At 45.0% G+C, this 17,604-nt stretch overlaps 1 protein-coding gene across 3 annotated transcripts in view; it reads right to left on the bottom strand.

Moving 5' to 3' along the window:
• Positions 1-17,604, bottom strand: part of STAB2 (stabilin 2) — a 168,386-nt gene that overhangs the window by 20,724 nt on the left and 130,058 nt on the right. For 2 of the 3 annotated variants that reach the window (XM_050748449.1, XM_050748450.1), the window contains exons 48-57: positions 16,524-16,670; positions 14,987-15,127; positions 13,601-13,660; positions 11,744-11,920; positions 9,964-10,053; positions 7,777-7,923; positions 6,128-6,184; positions 4,870-4,996; positions 3,075-3,224; positions 374-478 (exon numbers count right to left, since the gene is read on the bottom strand). In XM_050748449.1, coding sequence (XP_050604406.1) covers positions 374-478; positions 3,075-3,224; positions 4,870-4,996; positions 6,128-6,184; positions 7,777-7,923; positions 9,964-10,053; positions 11,744-11,920; positions 13,601-13,660; positions 14,987-15,127; positions 16,524-16,670 — 1,201 coding nt within the window. The remainder of the gene's footprint in view (positions 1-373; positions 479-3,074; positions 3,225-4,869; positions 4,997-6,127; positions 6,185-7,776; positions 7,924-9,963; positions 10,054-11,743; positions 11,921-13,600; positions 13,661-14,986; positions 15,128-16,523; positions 16,671-17,604) is intronic. The other variant, XR_007717704.1, reaches the window with a different exon arrangement.

The raw sequence follows: 17,604 nt of genomic DNA, 5'->3' as shown, positions 1-17,604 counted from the left end.
TGGTCTTGGGCCTTCAAAGTGATTTCCATGAAACCACTGCGCCTCTGTGTCTGTACCCATCTGGGCCCCCAAACCACCAGGACGAGGCACAGTCCTTGCCTGAACCTGGGATTCTGTGCTTGAGGTGAGTCCTATAATCATACAGGATGACGTGCTAGTTTCATAGGTTTGAGTTCAATCTTTTCATCTAGTTTTACGGCAAGTCTCCATCCTCCTGAGGCCCAGGGCTACAGATGTGAATCATCTTTTACCACGTGGACCTGCTTTGTCACTTTTTTCAGATGTCACTCAGACTCCCAACCTCACTTGTATGCTCTTGGCAGTGTCCACTGCAGCCCTGGGCTGCCAGCAGCTGACCACTCCCATGACAGACCTGCCTGAGTGTCACACGAGGGGCCTGTCCAGCCCGTTTCACAGAGGCACTGTCCGGAGCCCGTGATGCCATCATCGCACTGTCCATGGTCCGAGCAGCCACAGGCTGTAAACAAATTAGGATATGATCAGTCATCAGGGGTTGAGACCCAGTCCACCAGCTCCATGACCCCTTGTTGGCTGTGCATTTTCAGTTGCGGGAGGAACCATGCTTGTGTCATAGCCATTCATTCATTCATTGAAACATCTAAAAAATAACTTATTCAGGGACTATCACAGGCCAGGCACTGCTAAGCCATAAGATTACAGGGAAAAACATAATAGAGAAGGTCCCTGTTCTCATGGGGCTTACAGTCTTAGAGTACCCAGCTGTTGAACATGGAATTATAAATGAGATGAATGTTATAATTACAGTAGTGTGTCATGGGATATGCAATGAACATTTAGGGAGATCATCTCATCTGGGGCTTCCTGATGGAGAAATCTATTTAAAAGTAAAATTCTGGCTGGGTGTGGTGACTGATGCCTGTAATCCCAGCACTTTGGGAGACTGAGGTGGGAGGATTGCTTCAAGCCAGAAGTTCAAGACCAGCCTGGGCAACGTGGCGCAACCCTGTAACTACAAAAAAAACAATCACAAATTAGCCGGGTGTCGTGGTACATGCTTTTAGTCCCAGCTACTCGGGAGACTGAGATGGGAGGACTGCTTGAGCCCAAGATGTTGAGGCTACAGTAAGCTGTGATCACACCACTGTAAACCAGCCTGGGTAACAGAGTGAGACTCTGTCTTAAAAAAATAAAATAAAATTGTGGCCAGGTGCAGTGGATCATGCTTGTGATTCCAGCTTTGGGAGGCTGAAGCAGGAGGATTGATTGAGGCCAGAAGTTTGAGACCAGCCTGGAGAATATAGGGAGACCCAATCTCTACAAAAAATTTAAAAAATAAAAAATTAGTTGGGTATGGTGGCACGTGCCTGTAGGCCTAACTACTCAGAAGGCTGAGGTGGGAGGACTGCTTAAGCCCAGGAGATTGAAGCTGCAGTGAGCCATTATCCCACCACTGTATTTCAGCCTGGGTGATAGAGTGAGATTTTATCTCAAAAAGAAAAGTAACATTAAAACATATATACTGATTCACCATTTCTCACTAACCCCAGCACTACCAAGCTAGCACAAGTCACCATTAGCGCTGGCCTAGATTGTTGCATCATTTTCCCCAAGGGGTCCTGCTTCTGTGCCTGTTCTCCTACAGATACCCTGCCCAGAGCCATCCTTTCTAATCTCTTCACAACACCCCTCTGTTCCCAACACTTCGCTGGCCTCCTGTCACACACAGAGCTAAAGACCTTTCATTGGCCAAGAAGAGCTGGTCTCTGGTGACCTTCAGATTGCATTCTCTTCCTCTCTTCCTCCTCTGTGCCCGCTCCACTCAGCCATCCTTGTCTTCCCGCTGTTCCGTGCACACCAAGCTGGCTCCTGCCCCAGGGCCTTTGCACTTGCTCATCTCACCTTGAGGAAAGCTGTTCCTCTGGTCTGCACTGTCTACTAGCTACACGTAGCCATTTAAATTTAATTAAACATTTGGTTCCTCAGCCACACGTTTTGCGTGCTTGATAGCTACATGTAGCTAGTGGCTAACATACCGGCCAGTGGAGTCATGGAGTCTTTCCCGCACTGCTGAAAGTTTGAGTGGCCTGCTCTTCATACCTCATGCCTGGCCCCCTTGTGTCTGTTAGGTCTCTACTCAAATATTCCCTACGTGAGGTGTCTTCTAAAACAACATCTCCTTTCATCCTTCACCTTTCTACCTGCTTCTTTGCTTTTATATCCTTTATAATGATTTTTTAGAAGAATTTGTTTCTGTAAGCCTTTGGAGAGCTGGAATTTTGTCCCTGTCAGTCCCTAAACCACAAATCCCTAGACATTAGAAATATTCGGCCGGGTGAGGTGGCTCATACCTGTAGTCCCAGCACTGCTGGGAGGCTGAGGCAGGTGGATCACCTGAGGTCGGGAGTTTGAGACCAGCCTGACCAACATGGAGAAACCCATCTCTACTAAAAATACAAAATTAGCCAGGAGTGGTGGCACATGCCTGTAATCCCAGCTACTCAGGAAGCTGAGGCAGGAGAATCACTTGAATCCGGGAGGCAGAGGTTGTGATGAGCCGAGATTGTGCCATTGCACTCCAGCCTGGGCAACAAGAGCGAAACTGTCTCCAAAAAAAAAAAAAAAAAAAAAAAAAAATGGCTGGCTCTTGAGTAAATCACTTAAGCTCTTTGTACCTTGGTTTCTTCATCTGCTAATTGCAGATAATAACAGTAACTATCTCAAAGAGTGGTTAAGTGGATTGAATTGTAAAACATATGTGGCTGGCACATAGTAGGCACTTAATCAATGTCAGCATTCAATATTAGTAAGGACTCAGTAAATCCACATTGGTTGAATGATTGAATGAACATTATTCAGCCACATCGTGCCTTGGTGGCTGCTGGGGACAAGTTTCACTTCTAGAGGTGAAGCTTTTTCAGTGGAAACTGGGAATACATCCAAGGAGGAAATAAGCACATAAGGCAGGCAGATGGGAGGGGTGTGGCTGGGAGAAAGGACAAGAAGGATGCCTCCAGGTCAGGCAGATGGCATGGACAAGGACAGGGAACACAGTTAAAAAACAAGCTCTAGCACAGGGAAGCGGCGCCACATACGCAGACAATTAGGCCCGAATCTCCCCGGCCAGCACATCTCACACGCCGTCCCGTTGAAGCCGGTGTTGCATTTACACATTCCGGTGCCGGTGTACTGATCAAGGCAGACACCCCGGTTATTACACGGGGCATCTGGTCCTCCAGGGCAGGCTGGAAGAGATGAAACAGCGGTGACTCAACAGTCTCCCAAAGCCAGAGCAGCTCAGCGCCTTTGTAAATGTGCTGCGGCATCTGACCTCTGTTAGCCCGGAGGGAACGTGGCCCTCAGTGTCAGTGGATATTTAGGGCAAGTCACTGGCCTATGGGACATGAACTTCATGGTATCTGATATGATTCTGTCTTGACAGGGTGATACACTGAACCGTGCACTGTATTTGGGGGTTTGTGCATTGGATTTGAGGATATCCATGCTGAGTAATGAACTTGCTCTGAGCTTTTGTTTTCTTAGCTCTAAATGATGATGATAATAATGATATAGTGTCTGCTTGACCTATACCACATTGTTATTGTGAAGATCAAATGAGGCATTATAACTGAGAACAGTTTGAAAAGATAAAGCCCTGAACGAATATTAGAATGATACTGATTTTCATGAATGGTCCACACTTTAGTGATGGAGGGTGGAGCTGGGTGGTCACGGGGGCTTTCAACCCAGAGTATTCTTAATGAGATTATGATGAATGGAGTATGCATGCTAGTAAAAATCATGGCTGCCAGAGACAGACCAGCGGGACCTTGGGTTTACTTCTTATCCTCTCTCTGCCTCTGTTTTCTCATTTACAAAATGGGGACAACAGGCCAGGCACGGCGGTTCACGCCTGTAATCCCAGCACTTTGGGAGGCCGAGGTGGATGGATTGCTGGAGCTCAGGAGTTCGAGAGCAGCCTGGGCAACATGGTGAAACCTCAGCTCTGCAAAAAATACAAAAAAATTAGCTGAGTCTGGTGGCATGTGCCTGTAGTCCCAGCTACTTGAGAGGCTGAGGTGGGAGGATCACTTGAGCCCAGAAGGTTGAGACTGTAGTGAGCTATGGTCCTGCCACTATACTCCAGCTTCGGTAACAGAGTGAGACCCTTTCTCAAAAAAAGTCAGCGGGGAGGGGAAGACAACAACAGAACCTACTCCCTAGGGGTTGTTGCCCAGATTAGATGTTTTGATATGTATGGGGAAAAAACATTCAATAAAACTCAATAAATGTGCCTACTTAGAACAACATGTGGCAGACAAGTGCTTTTGAGGCATTTGTGATGCTGCAACTGTTGATGTATTGTTGGCTAGAAGTTAACACAGGGGTTCCAGGATGGGCCCAAATACGCTTTGGCAAGGAGCCCTTTCCTGATGAGGTAACAGAGGGAGCCAACGCTATACATCCTCTACAAGGGACAGGGGTGGTTTCAGGAAATTAGGGCCCATACGTACTGTCTCAGTACATCACCTGCCAAGGGAGAATCATATCAAATGCATTTAAACATGCTTATCAATATCATGGATATCATGTTGTACAGCATCAAAAATGAGATATAGTGTCTTTAGCACCATCAGAAATGTCTACGCTCTAATATCAAAGAAAAAAGCAGACACACAATTACAATATATGCACAGTAGGATCTCAACTTGATAAAAAAATATGCCAAAGTAGAAGGAATGATACACAACTCTTCAGAGTTTTGGGGCCTGGGAATCATCATTGGCAGTGTTTCCCCCATCTCCCTATAATTTTGGTACGTTCAAAGACTGGACAATGGGCAGTCTATTACCACTTTTAGAGTCGCGAGGCGGGAAGAGGCACCCTCACCCTGACAGTCTCGCCCGAAGTAGCCCTTGCAGCACCTGGGGATCTGTATCACCAGGCTGCACCACTCCCGGCAGCCTTCCAGGTTCCTCTTGAAGGGCAGGTTGTAGAGACACTTCTGCTTCTCACCCTAAGGGAAGAGAGTGGACCATCCCTTCACTTACCACTGCAGGGACTGGGGCTCTAGTCTGTGCCCTCGTGGAGGATCCTAGGTACTGCCCAAATAAAAAATGGGACTTCCAATGTGAGCCAACTTTTTTCGAAGGCAGTGTTTTTCCTACGGGAGTCAACCGGCCAACGGCAGAAACATGCGGATGGGGGAGGAAGTAGATCTAGGGTCCGTGGGAAGATTTCTCCCCAGTCTCAAGGGGAAGAACTTTCAGACCCGTAGAGTGCTCTGCAAGTGGCATGGTTGCCTGGGGAGGGAGTGGGAAGGAGGTAGCTTCCTGTCATGGAAGGGGTGTGAGGCAAGGCTCCCAAATTGTAGGCAGGGAGGGTATGAGTTAGATTTTGTTTTGTAGAGATATTTTTGTTATAGGTTTTACTAGTAGACTAGGAAGAGCTTGACTTTGGAATAAGTAATACAAAACAGCACTTAATGAGCACTTACTATGTGCCAGGCACTTAAGTATACCCACATTTTTAAAATTTACTTTTCCTAATAGCTGCACAGAGTCCATTATTAGCTCCATTTTACAGAGGCAAACCTGACAGGTCATAGGATTTGGCAAAGATTATGGAATTTGACCCCATACCTGTGGACTCTAAATTTCATTGACTTAACCATTACTCTCCATTGCTCTCTGGACTTTCATCCTATCTTTGCTCCTTACTAGCTCTGTGGCCTTGGACTGATTGCTTACCCTCTCTGAGACCCATTTTTCTCATAAGTAAAGTGTAGATAACAATAGCTTCCTTTGAGTATTATAAAGAGGGACAGAGTAATGAGTATATAAAGGCCCAGTACACAGCCTGGGACATAGACAGCAGCCAACAAAATGCAGCTATTTTTATAATCATAATTATCTTCTAAGTCCTTCTAGGTCTACCATCCGATGACTTTTCTAGACAGTTCCTAGAACGTGGGTTGACAGGTGGCCTGGGCTGAGAATATCTATCTTACTCCACTGGTTTTGTTGTTGAAAGAATGACATAAATTACATTTATGCAACATAAGTGCATGCGTGTACGTGCGCACACACACACACACAATGAAACAGACTTATGGCTCTCCAAACATTATCACTGCATTCTTAATTACCTTTGGTTTACTCCACCTTGGGCAGCTGGGAGTATTGACACAGCTCCCACACGACCCCTAGTATGCAAGAAAAGAAACACCTGAAAATCAAAAATATCAGAAAACACAAGGAAATGTTCCTAATTAATACCTGGATGGATTAAGGGCTTAATTTTGATTAAGACTCTGGCTATGATCAGGAATATGGAAACAGGCCAGGCATGGCGGCCGACACCTGTAATCCTAGCACTTTGGGAGACCAAGGCAGGAGGATCGCTTGAGGCGAGGAGTTTGAGACCAGCCTAGGCAACAAAGCAAGACTCCGTCTGTAAAAAAAAAAAAAATATTAGCCAGGCATGGTGGCACATGAACCTGTAGTCCCAGTGACTTTGGAGGCTGAGTTGAGGGGATCACTGGAGCCCAAGAGTTCAAGGCTGCAGTGAGCTGTGATTGCGCCACTGAACTCCAGCCTGGATGACAGAGCAAGACCCTATCTGAAAACAACAACAAAGAATATCAAAACACACACACTAACTTTGCCACGGATAATTCTGAAGATCTGTCTTGGGCATTAGCTCTGTGGTTTTGTTCTCTGAAGGGAAAATCTGTTATACAGAGCTGGACCTGGGCAGTGTCTTACAGGCATATGCTATTAGCAGTGGGACATATGGGTGCAAGTGTTAGTTCCATTTTAAGTTAAATGGGATACTTTTGGCCAATCACTAATACTATTTGAGCCTTAGTTTTATAATAAATAGGGATAATAATTCTTGCTGCTATTTGATCTTCAGAGGATTGATGAGGAAAAATGATGAACTGAAAAATATGTGTGGAATATAACTTGGAAATTAAGAAGACCCCTATGGTAGAAAGGACAACTGGTTTCATCTCCTACTTCGACTGACTGGGATCCAAAAAATTTGGGATAATTACTGAAATTCCTAGGGGATGCCAGGTACAGATACCAACTGGTGACAAACTTTGCCATGTAACGTCATTTTACCTCTTTGAGAGTCAGTTTCTAAATCTACACAATAGGGTGGATGACAACTATTCCTATTATTGGATTATTGTAGGGGTAAGCTAAGTATTGAACACAATGGCTGGCTCCAGGGGAGTACTCAGTAAAGGTGCTGGATGGATGAATGAGTGAATGTAAAAATGCCTCACACAGTGCAGGGCTTGGGATAGAAGTTCAATCAATGTTGTCAAATGAATGAATCAATGGGTAAGTGAAGAGAGGTGTGGGTGGCATATCATATTAGACTGACTATATGAAATTGCCCTTTTCATAGGTTCCAGACTGTCAAATATGGCAATTTCATATGGTATAATCTGGCAGACTTTCAACAAATGTTTGTTGAATGAATGAGTGACTTAATAGATGGATGCGTTTGAAAATGAATGGTAGTTGGCACATGGTTGGTATCCAAGAACTGTTTTCTCAGTGATAAGGGAATGAATGGGTGGGTGAGTGGGTGGAGGGATAAACAAGAATATTCCAGGCTGTGTGGGGCGAAGCAGATGCCTGTTGCCAGATGCCAGGTCTTCTGGGTCCTGGTCTTGCTGAGGACAGGCCCTACATGGTTTTATAACAGGGTCCACACTGGATCACGAGGACCATCTTTGGCTTAAGGTTCTCTTACTACACTGCTGTTTTTAGGACTGACCACGGCATGGAAAGCAGTAAAGGTGTCACAGCGGCCCCCTAGGGTGGGATCAATCAGCAGACAGTCAATGCCGTAGGCCACGCCCAGGTCAAACAAGAGCTCCCGCTGCACAATTCTGCAGGTTTGGCCATTCAGAAAGAGGTCACCCTGAGAAAGAAAAAAAAAAAAAAAAGAAAGAGAAAGAGAGAGAGAAATAGTCAATCTCTTTAATGTATCTTTTCTTTCCCAGACATGCAACATGGCCAGTAACTGCAAGACTCAGGAAGAACTTAATAAAACCCCATTTATCAAATACCCAGCATGTATTATGTGCCAGATACTGTTCTAAGTCCTTTACCTGTGCGAATTCTTTTAATTCTTACAACAATCCAAGGTGGTTGTGTTGGATGTAGCTACTATTATTAGTACCCATTTACAGACGAGGGAACTAAGGCAGTGAGAGGTTAAATGACTTGCCCAGTGAATGGTGGTGCAGGCATTTGCACCCAGGCAGTTAGCCTCAGAGCCTGCCCCCTTGATTCCTCTGCCTCACTTCCTCTACCAAAGGTGAAACGTCAGCAGTGGGTGATAGGGTGGAGCAAGGATGGCCTTGCTGTGGTTAGGGATGAACTTCACTGATGTGCCTTCTTTGTGTGTAGTAACCGACTCTCCTGATTTAGTGCCAGCACCTAGCAAAGTGCCTGGTTCAGCTTTCTTTCCAGGGTGTAAAAGTGATAGCCTTTAACTTTGTAATGATAATTTCTTTTTTCACATGTACCAGGCATAATCATCTGGGTTTTGGAGACATTATTTCATTTAATGCTGGCAACAATCTCAGGGCCTTTCCTGAGGTCACCCAGCTAGTAAGTTGATGGATACATTATTCTTCCAATACACAAAATGCTTTAAGAAAGCTTTTGAGAGGAAAACAAGGTAACTCCCAGCATCTATGGATGGGATGGAGATAGTGTGACTCTGTGGAAGGAACACCAGAAAACTGTGGTTAAAGCCTTGCATATTCACTCATGTACTATGTGACCGCAGGCAAGTCACTGAACCTCTCTGTGGTTCACTGTTTTTTTCACCAGGTGAATAGAGTACATGATTTCTAATATAGCATTGTTATACAGATCAGACTAAATAATACATTGCAGAGTGCTCTGAAAGCTGCATCAACACACAGAACAAGCAGAAGGCATTCTTACTATCCTTCTCTGATAGTTGTCTATTTTGGTCTAGGGAGACAGGACAAATCTCAAGCGTGTACACTGGGATAATGTTCCAAAAGTTGGAATGAAAAGATGTTAATACTCTTCAAATTCAGTTATAAATTCAATGCAATTCTAATTCAAACACCAAAGGATACTGGTCATAAGATGTACACAGAATGTTGTATGGAAGTTGTTGGAATCCTCCTTGAAGGGAATTAACTCAGTTGGGAGATGCATCCCTTTTGCCCTTCCTCCTTTCCACTGCCTGAAAAGTGGACATGGCGCCTGGAGCTCCAGCAACCATGCTGGACCTTAGAGGCTGGAACCATGTGTGCTGCAGAGCAGAAAGACAGAAGGCACTTCTCTACTGAGCCATCATACTAACTCTGGATTGGCTACCTCCAGATTTCTTTTATAAAAGCGAATAAATCCTTACACATTTAAGTCACTGGATTTTGGCTTTTCCATGATATGCAGTTGGAATAATCCCATTAGACCCATTCATCATATGGAATTACAGGAAGGCAGAATTGTTCGGGAACTAACCAGGGGAAGTAAAAACTGCAAACCTCTCAGTTGGCTGATCTAGGTAGGCATAGCCCAGAGCTGGCTCTGACTGCCAAGAAAGGGTTCGAGGTGAGGTCACAGTGGTGGGGCTGGGAAGGAAGAGAAAGGAATGACTGTATATTTTCCTGTTTCAGGAAAGTATCTCACATTGGAAAATAAATGCTCTACACAAAAAACAAAATCAGCTTCCAGTGTAAAAGGCTTCCTGCCACCTGCTAAGAGGGCTTGGGTTGGCCAGGATTTATCAGGTTTTTCACATCCACTTACACACTCTCAGGAAAAATACCTCTGAAGGTAGTGAGAAAAAAAATGAGCTTGTTATGAATGGAGGGGGAAAAAATGAACATCTCCTTGAAGGGGCAGTGGTTGGGGAATAGCTTGCTGTGAATGTGTGACCCCCTCCCTGACCACCCTTCATGATGATACTCACAATGTCACTGCCAGCTCCACACTTCACACTCAGCTCTGAACCTTGCAGGGTCTTCCAGGCAGTGGATGTGGGAAGATCCACAGCTAAAACCTGTGTGGGCAATGGTGCCACGTGACTGCCCCAAATTTGGGCTGAAGAAGGGACTGCCCAAAGGAGCTTTACCAAAAAACCAAATTCAGATGCAGATTTTCCCACAAGTTATAATAACTTTAGCATTACAATGACCGCAGGTATAACCAATGGGAAGAATAATTGGGGGCTCTCTGGGAGGTTGGAAACTCCTTCTGGAGGGAAAGAGTTGACCAGCTGGACTGGTTTCAATCACCCTTCCATCCCCCATCTATGCTTGGGAGTCTCTGAAGATGCAGTCTTAGTGTATGAAGCAAATGAAAGAATGAGTGGATGAGGCTGGGAAATGACATAGGATGCAGTTATGGGTGGCACTGTGCCCCTCAAAGAGTTATGTTGAAGTCCTGATGCCCAATTCCTCAGAATATGATCTTATTTGGAAATGAGGTCATTGCAGATGTAATTAGTTAGGATGAGGTAATCCTGGAGTAGAGTGGACTCTTAATCTAATATGAATGGTGTTCTTATAAGAAGCAAGAGGCAAATGCTACGTGAAGGCACAGAAACACACAGGGAGACAGTCCTGTGTTGGCAGAAACAGAGATTGGAGGGATTCACTACAAGCCCAGGAGCACCAAGGATTTCCAGAAACCACCAGAGGCAGAGAGAGAAGCATGGAGCAAATTCTCCCTTAGAACCTCCAGAAGGAACAACCTTGCCAGCTCTTCATCTCCGACATCTTGCCTCCAGAACTGTTTACTACAAGGAACACATTTCTGCGGTTTAAGCTGCCCAGCTTGTGGTAATGTGTGACGGCAGCCTTGGGCAACTAATCTAGATGCTGTGGATGAACTGAAGTTGGGGCATTTGGCATTCTTGGACTGGGCAGACTTGGTCCTGGAGAGAAACATGAGTCCTGGATGAGGACTCAGGATGGCTGCCATGTTCCTATATGATTGTGCTTGCTCCTGTATGATCATGTTTGCTCCTAAATGATCTTGCTTGTTCCTATAAGACTGTGCATATGCTCCCATATGATCATGCTGCTCTCATATGATCGTGCTTGCTCCTACGTGATCGTGCATGCTCCTATATGATCATGCTTGCTCCTATGTGATCGTGCTTGCTCCTATATGATCATGCTTGCTTCTATATGATCATGCTTGTTCCTACATGATTGTGCTTGTTCCTATATCATGCTTATTCCTATATCACGTATGTTCCTATGTGATCATGCATGTTCCTATATATTCATGCTAGTTTCTATATGATCGTGCTTCTCTAATACAGTTAATTAGTTCAGGGCTGGATCAATCAGCCATTTGCCTAGAAATTTTGGAACTGGATGAGAAAGAGTCCATCTGGAAAAACTCGAGAACTGTTGTCAGCAGCCATTTTGCCAGGAGAACTAGGAATGCAGAAAGGCTGATCCGCAGTAGAGAGAGGAATGATGCTCTTGGGTATTGGTTAAAGTAAATAATAATAATAATAATAATGGCAAGCCCATGGAACAGAACCAAATGTGGTATACTGCAGGAGCCAATCAACCACGGCCAGTCGGAGGACACAGTGGGGCAGTGGATGCTGTGGCTTCCTGCACACAGTGGAGACGGGGACGCACTCACAGTTCCTAGGCCACAATGCCTCAGTGCTGAATTTTATCACCACCCGGGGACATTCTTGCACTTATATCCGCATGTAAACTAAATACCTTGGCATCTCGTATCACATGAAACTTCAAATACTCCTTCAGCTTGTCCTTGTTGTCTTGGTTGAACAGGAAGTCCTGTTGTTCAGCAGGTAGGGCTTGGAGGGCTCGGTCAGTGGGCCAGAAGAGAGTGACTGGGGTGTGGATGGGATCAGTGATGACACTCAGCAAACCTGAGTCCTGAAACACAGGGGTTCAGCCCTTTGCTGGCATGAGCAAGGTCCAGACATGTGGGCAGGGGATCTGTCTCTGAGGATTCTCCTCCATGCTCCGGCCCACAGCTTACTGGGACTCTGGATGGTTCAAAGGTGATGCAGCTAGAGAAACTAGAGGCCCATCACACCCCGGCCATTCTGACCTACAAATTTTTTTCTTATTTTTGAGACAGGGTCTCACTCTGTTGTCCCAACTGGAGTGCAGTAGCACAATCACAGCTCAATGCAGCTTCAACCTCGGGGGTTCAAGTGATCCTCCCACCTCAGCCTCCTGAGTAGCTGGGATTACTGGCATGCACCACCACACTCTGCAAATTTTTGTATTTTTGTAGAGATGGGGTTTTGCCATGTTGCCCAGGCCAGTCTCGAACTCCTGGGTTCAAGCAATCCTCCTGCCTTGGCTGCCCAAAGTACTAGGATTACAGGCATGAGCCAACTGTGCCCATCCTGACCTATATTTTCTTGGAAAGCAAATCAGAAAGTCAAATTCTGGAGTCCCCAGGGACTGCTCAGGGTTGAGGAGCAGGGAAGAGGGAGCCTCAGAAAGATGCTTGGCCTGCTCCTCCCTATTCTTCTCTGCAATCTGTTGTTCATACTAGAAGTTTCTATTCAATTCATGGGAACAATCTCTGAAGTCAGTAAGGTATGTTTTTTTTTGTTTTTGTTTTTGTTTTTTTTTTGAGACGGAGTCTCACTCTGTCACCCCGGCTGGAGTGCAGTGGTGTGATCTTGGCTCACTGCAACCTCTGTTTCCTGGGTTCAAGCAATTCTCCTGCCTCACCCTCCTAAGTAGCTGGGACTACAGGTGAATGCCATCATGCCCAGCTAATTTTTGTATTTTTAGTAGAGACGGAGTTTCACCATGTTGGCCAGGCTGATCTTGAACTCCTGACCTCAAGTGATCCATCTGCTTTGGCCTCCCAAAGTGCTGAAATTATAGGCGTGAGCCACCATGCCTGCCAGAAAGATATGGTTTTAATTTCTACCTGTCTCACAGGCATAGAGTTCCCAACTTTCCAATGCAACTTCCCCATCTTTATAATGGAGTTGATAATTCCAGATGTGAAGCACCTAGTACACTGCTGCCACATCTCAATTTCTTTCCCTCTCCCCAGCCTCAAATCCTCAATTTCTAACTCAGCCAATGTACATTACGTAGCTCAACAAGCCACATAACATTCTAAGAAGGCAGTGGCAGAGAATGACTTTGCTTTCCAGAAAACTGAGACTTGCCCATGCAGATCCTGCAACAGCTGACTGATGTCAAAGCAAAACAGAGGCCGGGCGCGGTGGCTCACGCCTGTAATCCCAGCACTTTGGGAGGCCGAGGCGGGCAGATCACAAGGTCAGGAGATCGAGACCACGGTGAAACCCCGTCTCTACTAAAAATACAAAAAAATTAGCAGGGCGCGATTGTGGGCGCCTGTAGTCCCAGCTACTCGGGAGGCTGAGGCAGGAGAATGGCGTGAACCCGGGAGGCGGAGCTTGCAGTGAGCCGAGATCGCGCCACTGCACTCCAGCCTGGGCGACAGAGCAAGACTCCGTCTCAAAAAAAAAAAAAAAAAAAAAAAAAAAAAGCAAAACAAACAAAACAAAACTTCTTTAGGCAGGTTATCCTCTGAGTCAACTTCCCCTAAATTTTTACCTGTATTAAGTTGCTAAATTTGATGTAGCCATTCTTTGTTGCCAAAGTCGTAAGATTTTGCTGCAAAGATAATAAGAATGAGCATGAAACTTTTCCTTATACAGTTTACAAGGAATTTAAAAAGCGCTCAAGCGAAAAAAATAAAGGTAACATAACCCGGCAGATATACAGATGGGCTCATCAGCACCTGCTTGAGCTCTCTTCTGACGGCACTTTTCTGCATTCTAGAGACTAGTAGGCTAAGTGCTACTTTTTCCCAGACTCCCTTGCAGCTAGAGCCCCACATGTGATATAAGGTCCTCCAAGCAGAAGCACTTGTGCAAAGCTTCTTGGTGGAAAGAAATAATATGAGGTGATGCAGCTGGTAGAATGGAGATCAACCCTTCTGGCAAGCACAATGGGGACATCTATAGCTCAGTGTCTAGTGTCCAAGGTGGTGAGGCTGGAGACATGTGGCAGTCACAGAGCTGTGGCAGCCAGGACAGTCAGAACAGCCTGGTGGTGGTGGTAAGGTTATCAGCTTAGGTATCCACCCTTTGTGTGTGTGTGTGTAACTAAAAAAACTTTTTTAGACAGGATTTCACTCTGGTTGCCCAGACTAGAGTGCAGTAGCATGATTTCAGGTCACTGTCCTCAGCTCACTGCAAGCATCTGATCCTGGGATCAGGTGATTCTGCCACCTCAGCCTCCCAAGTAGCTGGGATTATAGGCATGCACCACCACGCCTGGCTAGTTTTTTGTATTTTTAGTAGAAATGGGGTTTCACTATGTTGCCCAGGCTGGTCTTGAACTCCTGGACTCAAACAATCTGCCTGCCTTGGCCTCCCAGATTGCTTGGATTACAGGTGTGACCCACTGCACCCAGCCAGGTGTCTACCCTTTGTAGGCCTCCCTGGGCTGTTCTGCTCCCAGCTGTGTAGCATCTGAATTAGTCTCTACCCTTCCAGAGATTTGATGATGTATCTACTATCTCAAGAAACTTTCAGTCTAAGTATAGTGGAGTCTGTGTTCTGCAATGAAAGACCTTGACCTGTATTAATAAATAAAAATAAAAGTTAAAATTACATTTTCTGTCAATTGAGAAGGAGATTTACTCCAGATTTTTTCTTTCTTTCTTTCCCTTCCTTCCTCTCTTTCTCCATCTTCTAAACCTATGTAAGACTACCTGCCCTCGTGGATGCTAAAGAAAAACATATAAAATCTGCTTAACAATTTAAGACTTTTACTTATTTACTTATTATTAAGAATAATGTTTACGAGGCTTTTAATAATTGCTTAGGATTGAAGCCGAAAAAGAAAATGTTTCAAAATGATGACTTCGAATCAGAATAGAGATGATAATGTATTGAGTCACTCCAGGCTGAAAATATGAGAGAGTTTACCTACCAGAATTCTTCCAGAGGTGTCTTTGGGAGTGATAAGCAAATTTTTGGGAGATAGCAATTTGTCTATGATATGAACAATGCCATTAGTACTGATGATATCACTGGATATGATCTTAGCCTTATTATTTATATACACTGTGCCCTGAAATCAACCAAAAACAAAAAAGAAATGAGTGCAAAGTGAAATAGACACAAAATTCCTTCTCACAGAATGCTTTACCAATGTGTTAAATTATCAGGAGCAAAACCTGAATATCCAAGTTAATACTTGAGTGTATTTTTATTATTATAAAGTGAAAACAGAGATAACATGTAATTTTCACCTGGAGAAGTTAATTATAACATAGAATCATCTAAAACACTAATTTCAATATGATTCTCCAGTATGAAGCAAGCAAGCAGCTCAAAATTGGCTTCTTTTATATTTGTTCTATACCTCCTCCCCTGGTTTTCCTCCTTCTGCAAGGAATTCTACAGTCACCATTTGTTTCTCTGTAGTAAGGAGGGACTGGACCAGCCTGGTCAAGTGACTTGGATCAAAAGCTTTCAACCTTTCCAGCTTCTGACTAATGCTACCAAAAGCAGTTCTATTTACTACTTGGAGAGGCCTGCCTCTGGTTTTAATCCTGCTCTAATATTTGCTCTTTGTGCGACTTTGGACAAGCTATTTAACCTTTCTGAGCTCAGTTTTCTTATTCGGAAATTAAGGATTAACGCTGTCTATATCAAGGGAATATTTTGCAGATTAAATGAGTTAGTACACATCAAATACTATGTGCCTGCATACAGAAATCACTTAACATATGTTATTATTATTATTTTTCGAGACAGAGTCTTGCTCTGTCACCCAGGCTGGAGTGCAGTGGCGCGATCTTGGCTCACTGCAAGCTCTGCCTCCCAGGTTCACGCCATCCTCCTGCCTCAGCCTCCTGAGTAGCTGGGACTACAGGCGCACGCCACCATGCCCGGCTAATTTTTTGTATTTTTAGTAGAGACGGGTTTCACTGTGTTAGCCAGGATGGTCTCGATCTCCTGACCTTGTGATCCACCCGCCTCAGCATCCCAAACTTCTGGGATTACAGGCATTGAGCCACCGCGCCTGGTCTATTATTTCTTATATTAATTTAAGGAAGAAAAAGAGAAAGCGGACCTAAGGATAAGGCACTTTCTTTGTTTAAAAAGAAATTTTATGTTCAGGGGAACGTATGCAGGTTTGTTACACAGGTAAACTTGTGTCAGGGGGTTTGTTGTAGAGATTATTTCATCACCCAGGTATTAAGCCTAGGACCTATTAATTAGTTTTCATGATCCTCTCCCTCCTGCCACTGTCCACCCTCCAGTAGGTCCAGTGTGTGCTGTTCCTCTCTATGTGTCCAGGAGTTCTCTTAATTTAGCTCCCACTTGTAAGTGAGGACATGCAGCATTGGGTTTTCTGTTCTCGCATTAGTTTGCTGAGGATGATGACCTCCAGCTCCATCCAGGTTCCTGCAAAGGACATGATCTAGGGGAGAGAGGAGCTAAGGATAACTGGTATCTACCTGAGAGACGGAGATGACTATTGGCTCTCCTTGGAGGGAAGTAGCATTTGAGATCAATATCAAGTTTTCCAGAAGCAGCTGGTGGCAGGCGACCACATGATACCGAAGAACCTGGGGCATTAAGCCCTGTTTGTCCCAGTCTTTAACCTGTAACAGAAAATCAGAGGGTTCCAGCCAGAGGCAGGAGCCTTGTGCTGCAATGTGCCATTTGGCTCTCCTCTCCTCCATTCTCTCTTCCACACCTCTCGGCCCACCCAGACTCCGGGAGGTAAGCTTTATAGAGTGGTCAGGATTATAGAGTGGAGACTGTTCAGACAAAAGGGAGGAGTGACTCTAGCTCCTTTCCTGCCTCCATTGTGGAATCTCAGTGTGGAAGGAACATGGGGTTCCTCTGGCCCGGGATTTCACAATACATGTTGCAAAGATCGCAAGTTCTGTGAGATGATCCTCAAAAAAGAATTTTCTGGGAAACACTGCATGGTATATCCCCCTCTTGGAGAGGTATCAGTGCCAGATTTAAACCTTTAGTATTGGGAGGATCATGACGTATCTCCATTTGGAATTCAAAATACAAACAAGGCTGTGTGCAGTGGCTCACGACCGTAATCCCAGTACTTTGGGAGGCTGAGGTGGGCGAATCACTTGAGGCCAGATGTTCGAGACCAGCCTGGCCCACATGGTAAAACACCATCTCTACTAAAACTACTACTCTGGAGGCTGAGGCATGAGAATCACTTGAACCCAGGAGGTAGAGGCTGCAGTGAGCCGAGATCGTGGCACTGCACTCCAGCCTGGGTGACAGATCAAGATCCTGTCTCAAAAACAAACAAACAAACAAACAATCAAGCAATATTAACCATAAAGTAAGTGTAATCAAAAACCCACAAAATTCTCATGTTTTATAACTCCTTTAATGACTTTTTATTTTGAATTATAAAGTGCCAAGTTCTTTCAAAAACTATTTTTGTGCCTCTGCTTTGCTGGTGTCCAAAATATAGGCAAAGAGAGGCTGGGTGTGCAGTGGTTAAGTACATGGGCTCAGGTTTGGGTCTGTGCTCCACCCCCTGCTAGTCATGTGATC

The sequence above is a fragment of the Macaca thibetana genome, chromosome 11, assembly GCF_024542745.1.
Source record: "Macaca thibetana thibetana isolate TM-01 chromosome 11, ASM2454274v1, whole genome shotgun sequence".
Lineage (NCBI taxonomy): Eukaryota > Metazoa > Chordata > Mammalia > Primates > Cercopithecidae > Macaca > Macaca thibetana.
This window is presented reverse-complemented; position numbering and strand designations above follow the sequence as displayed.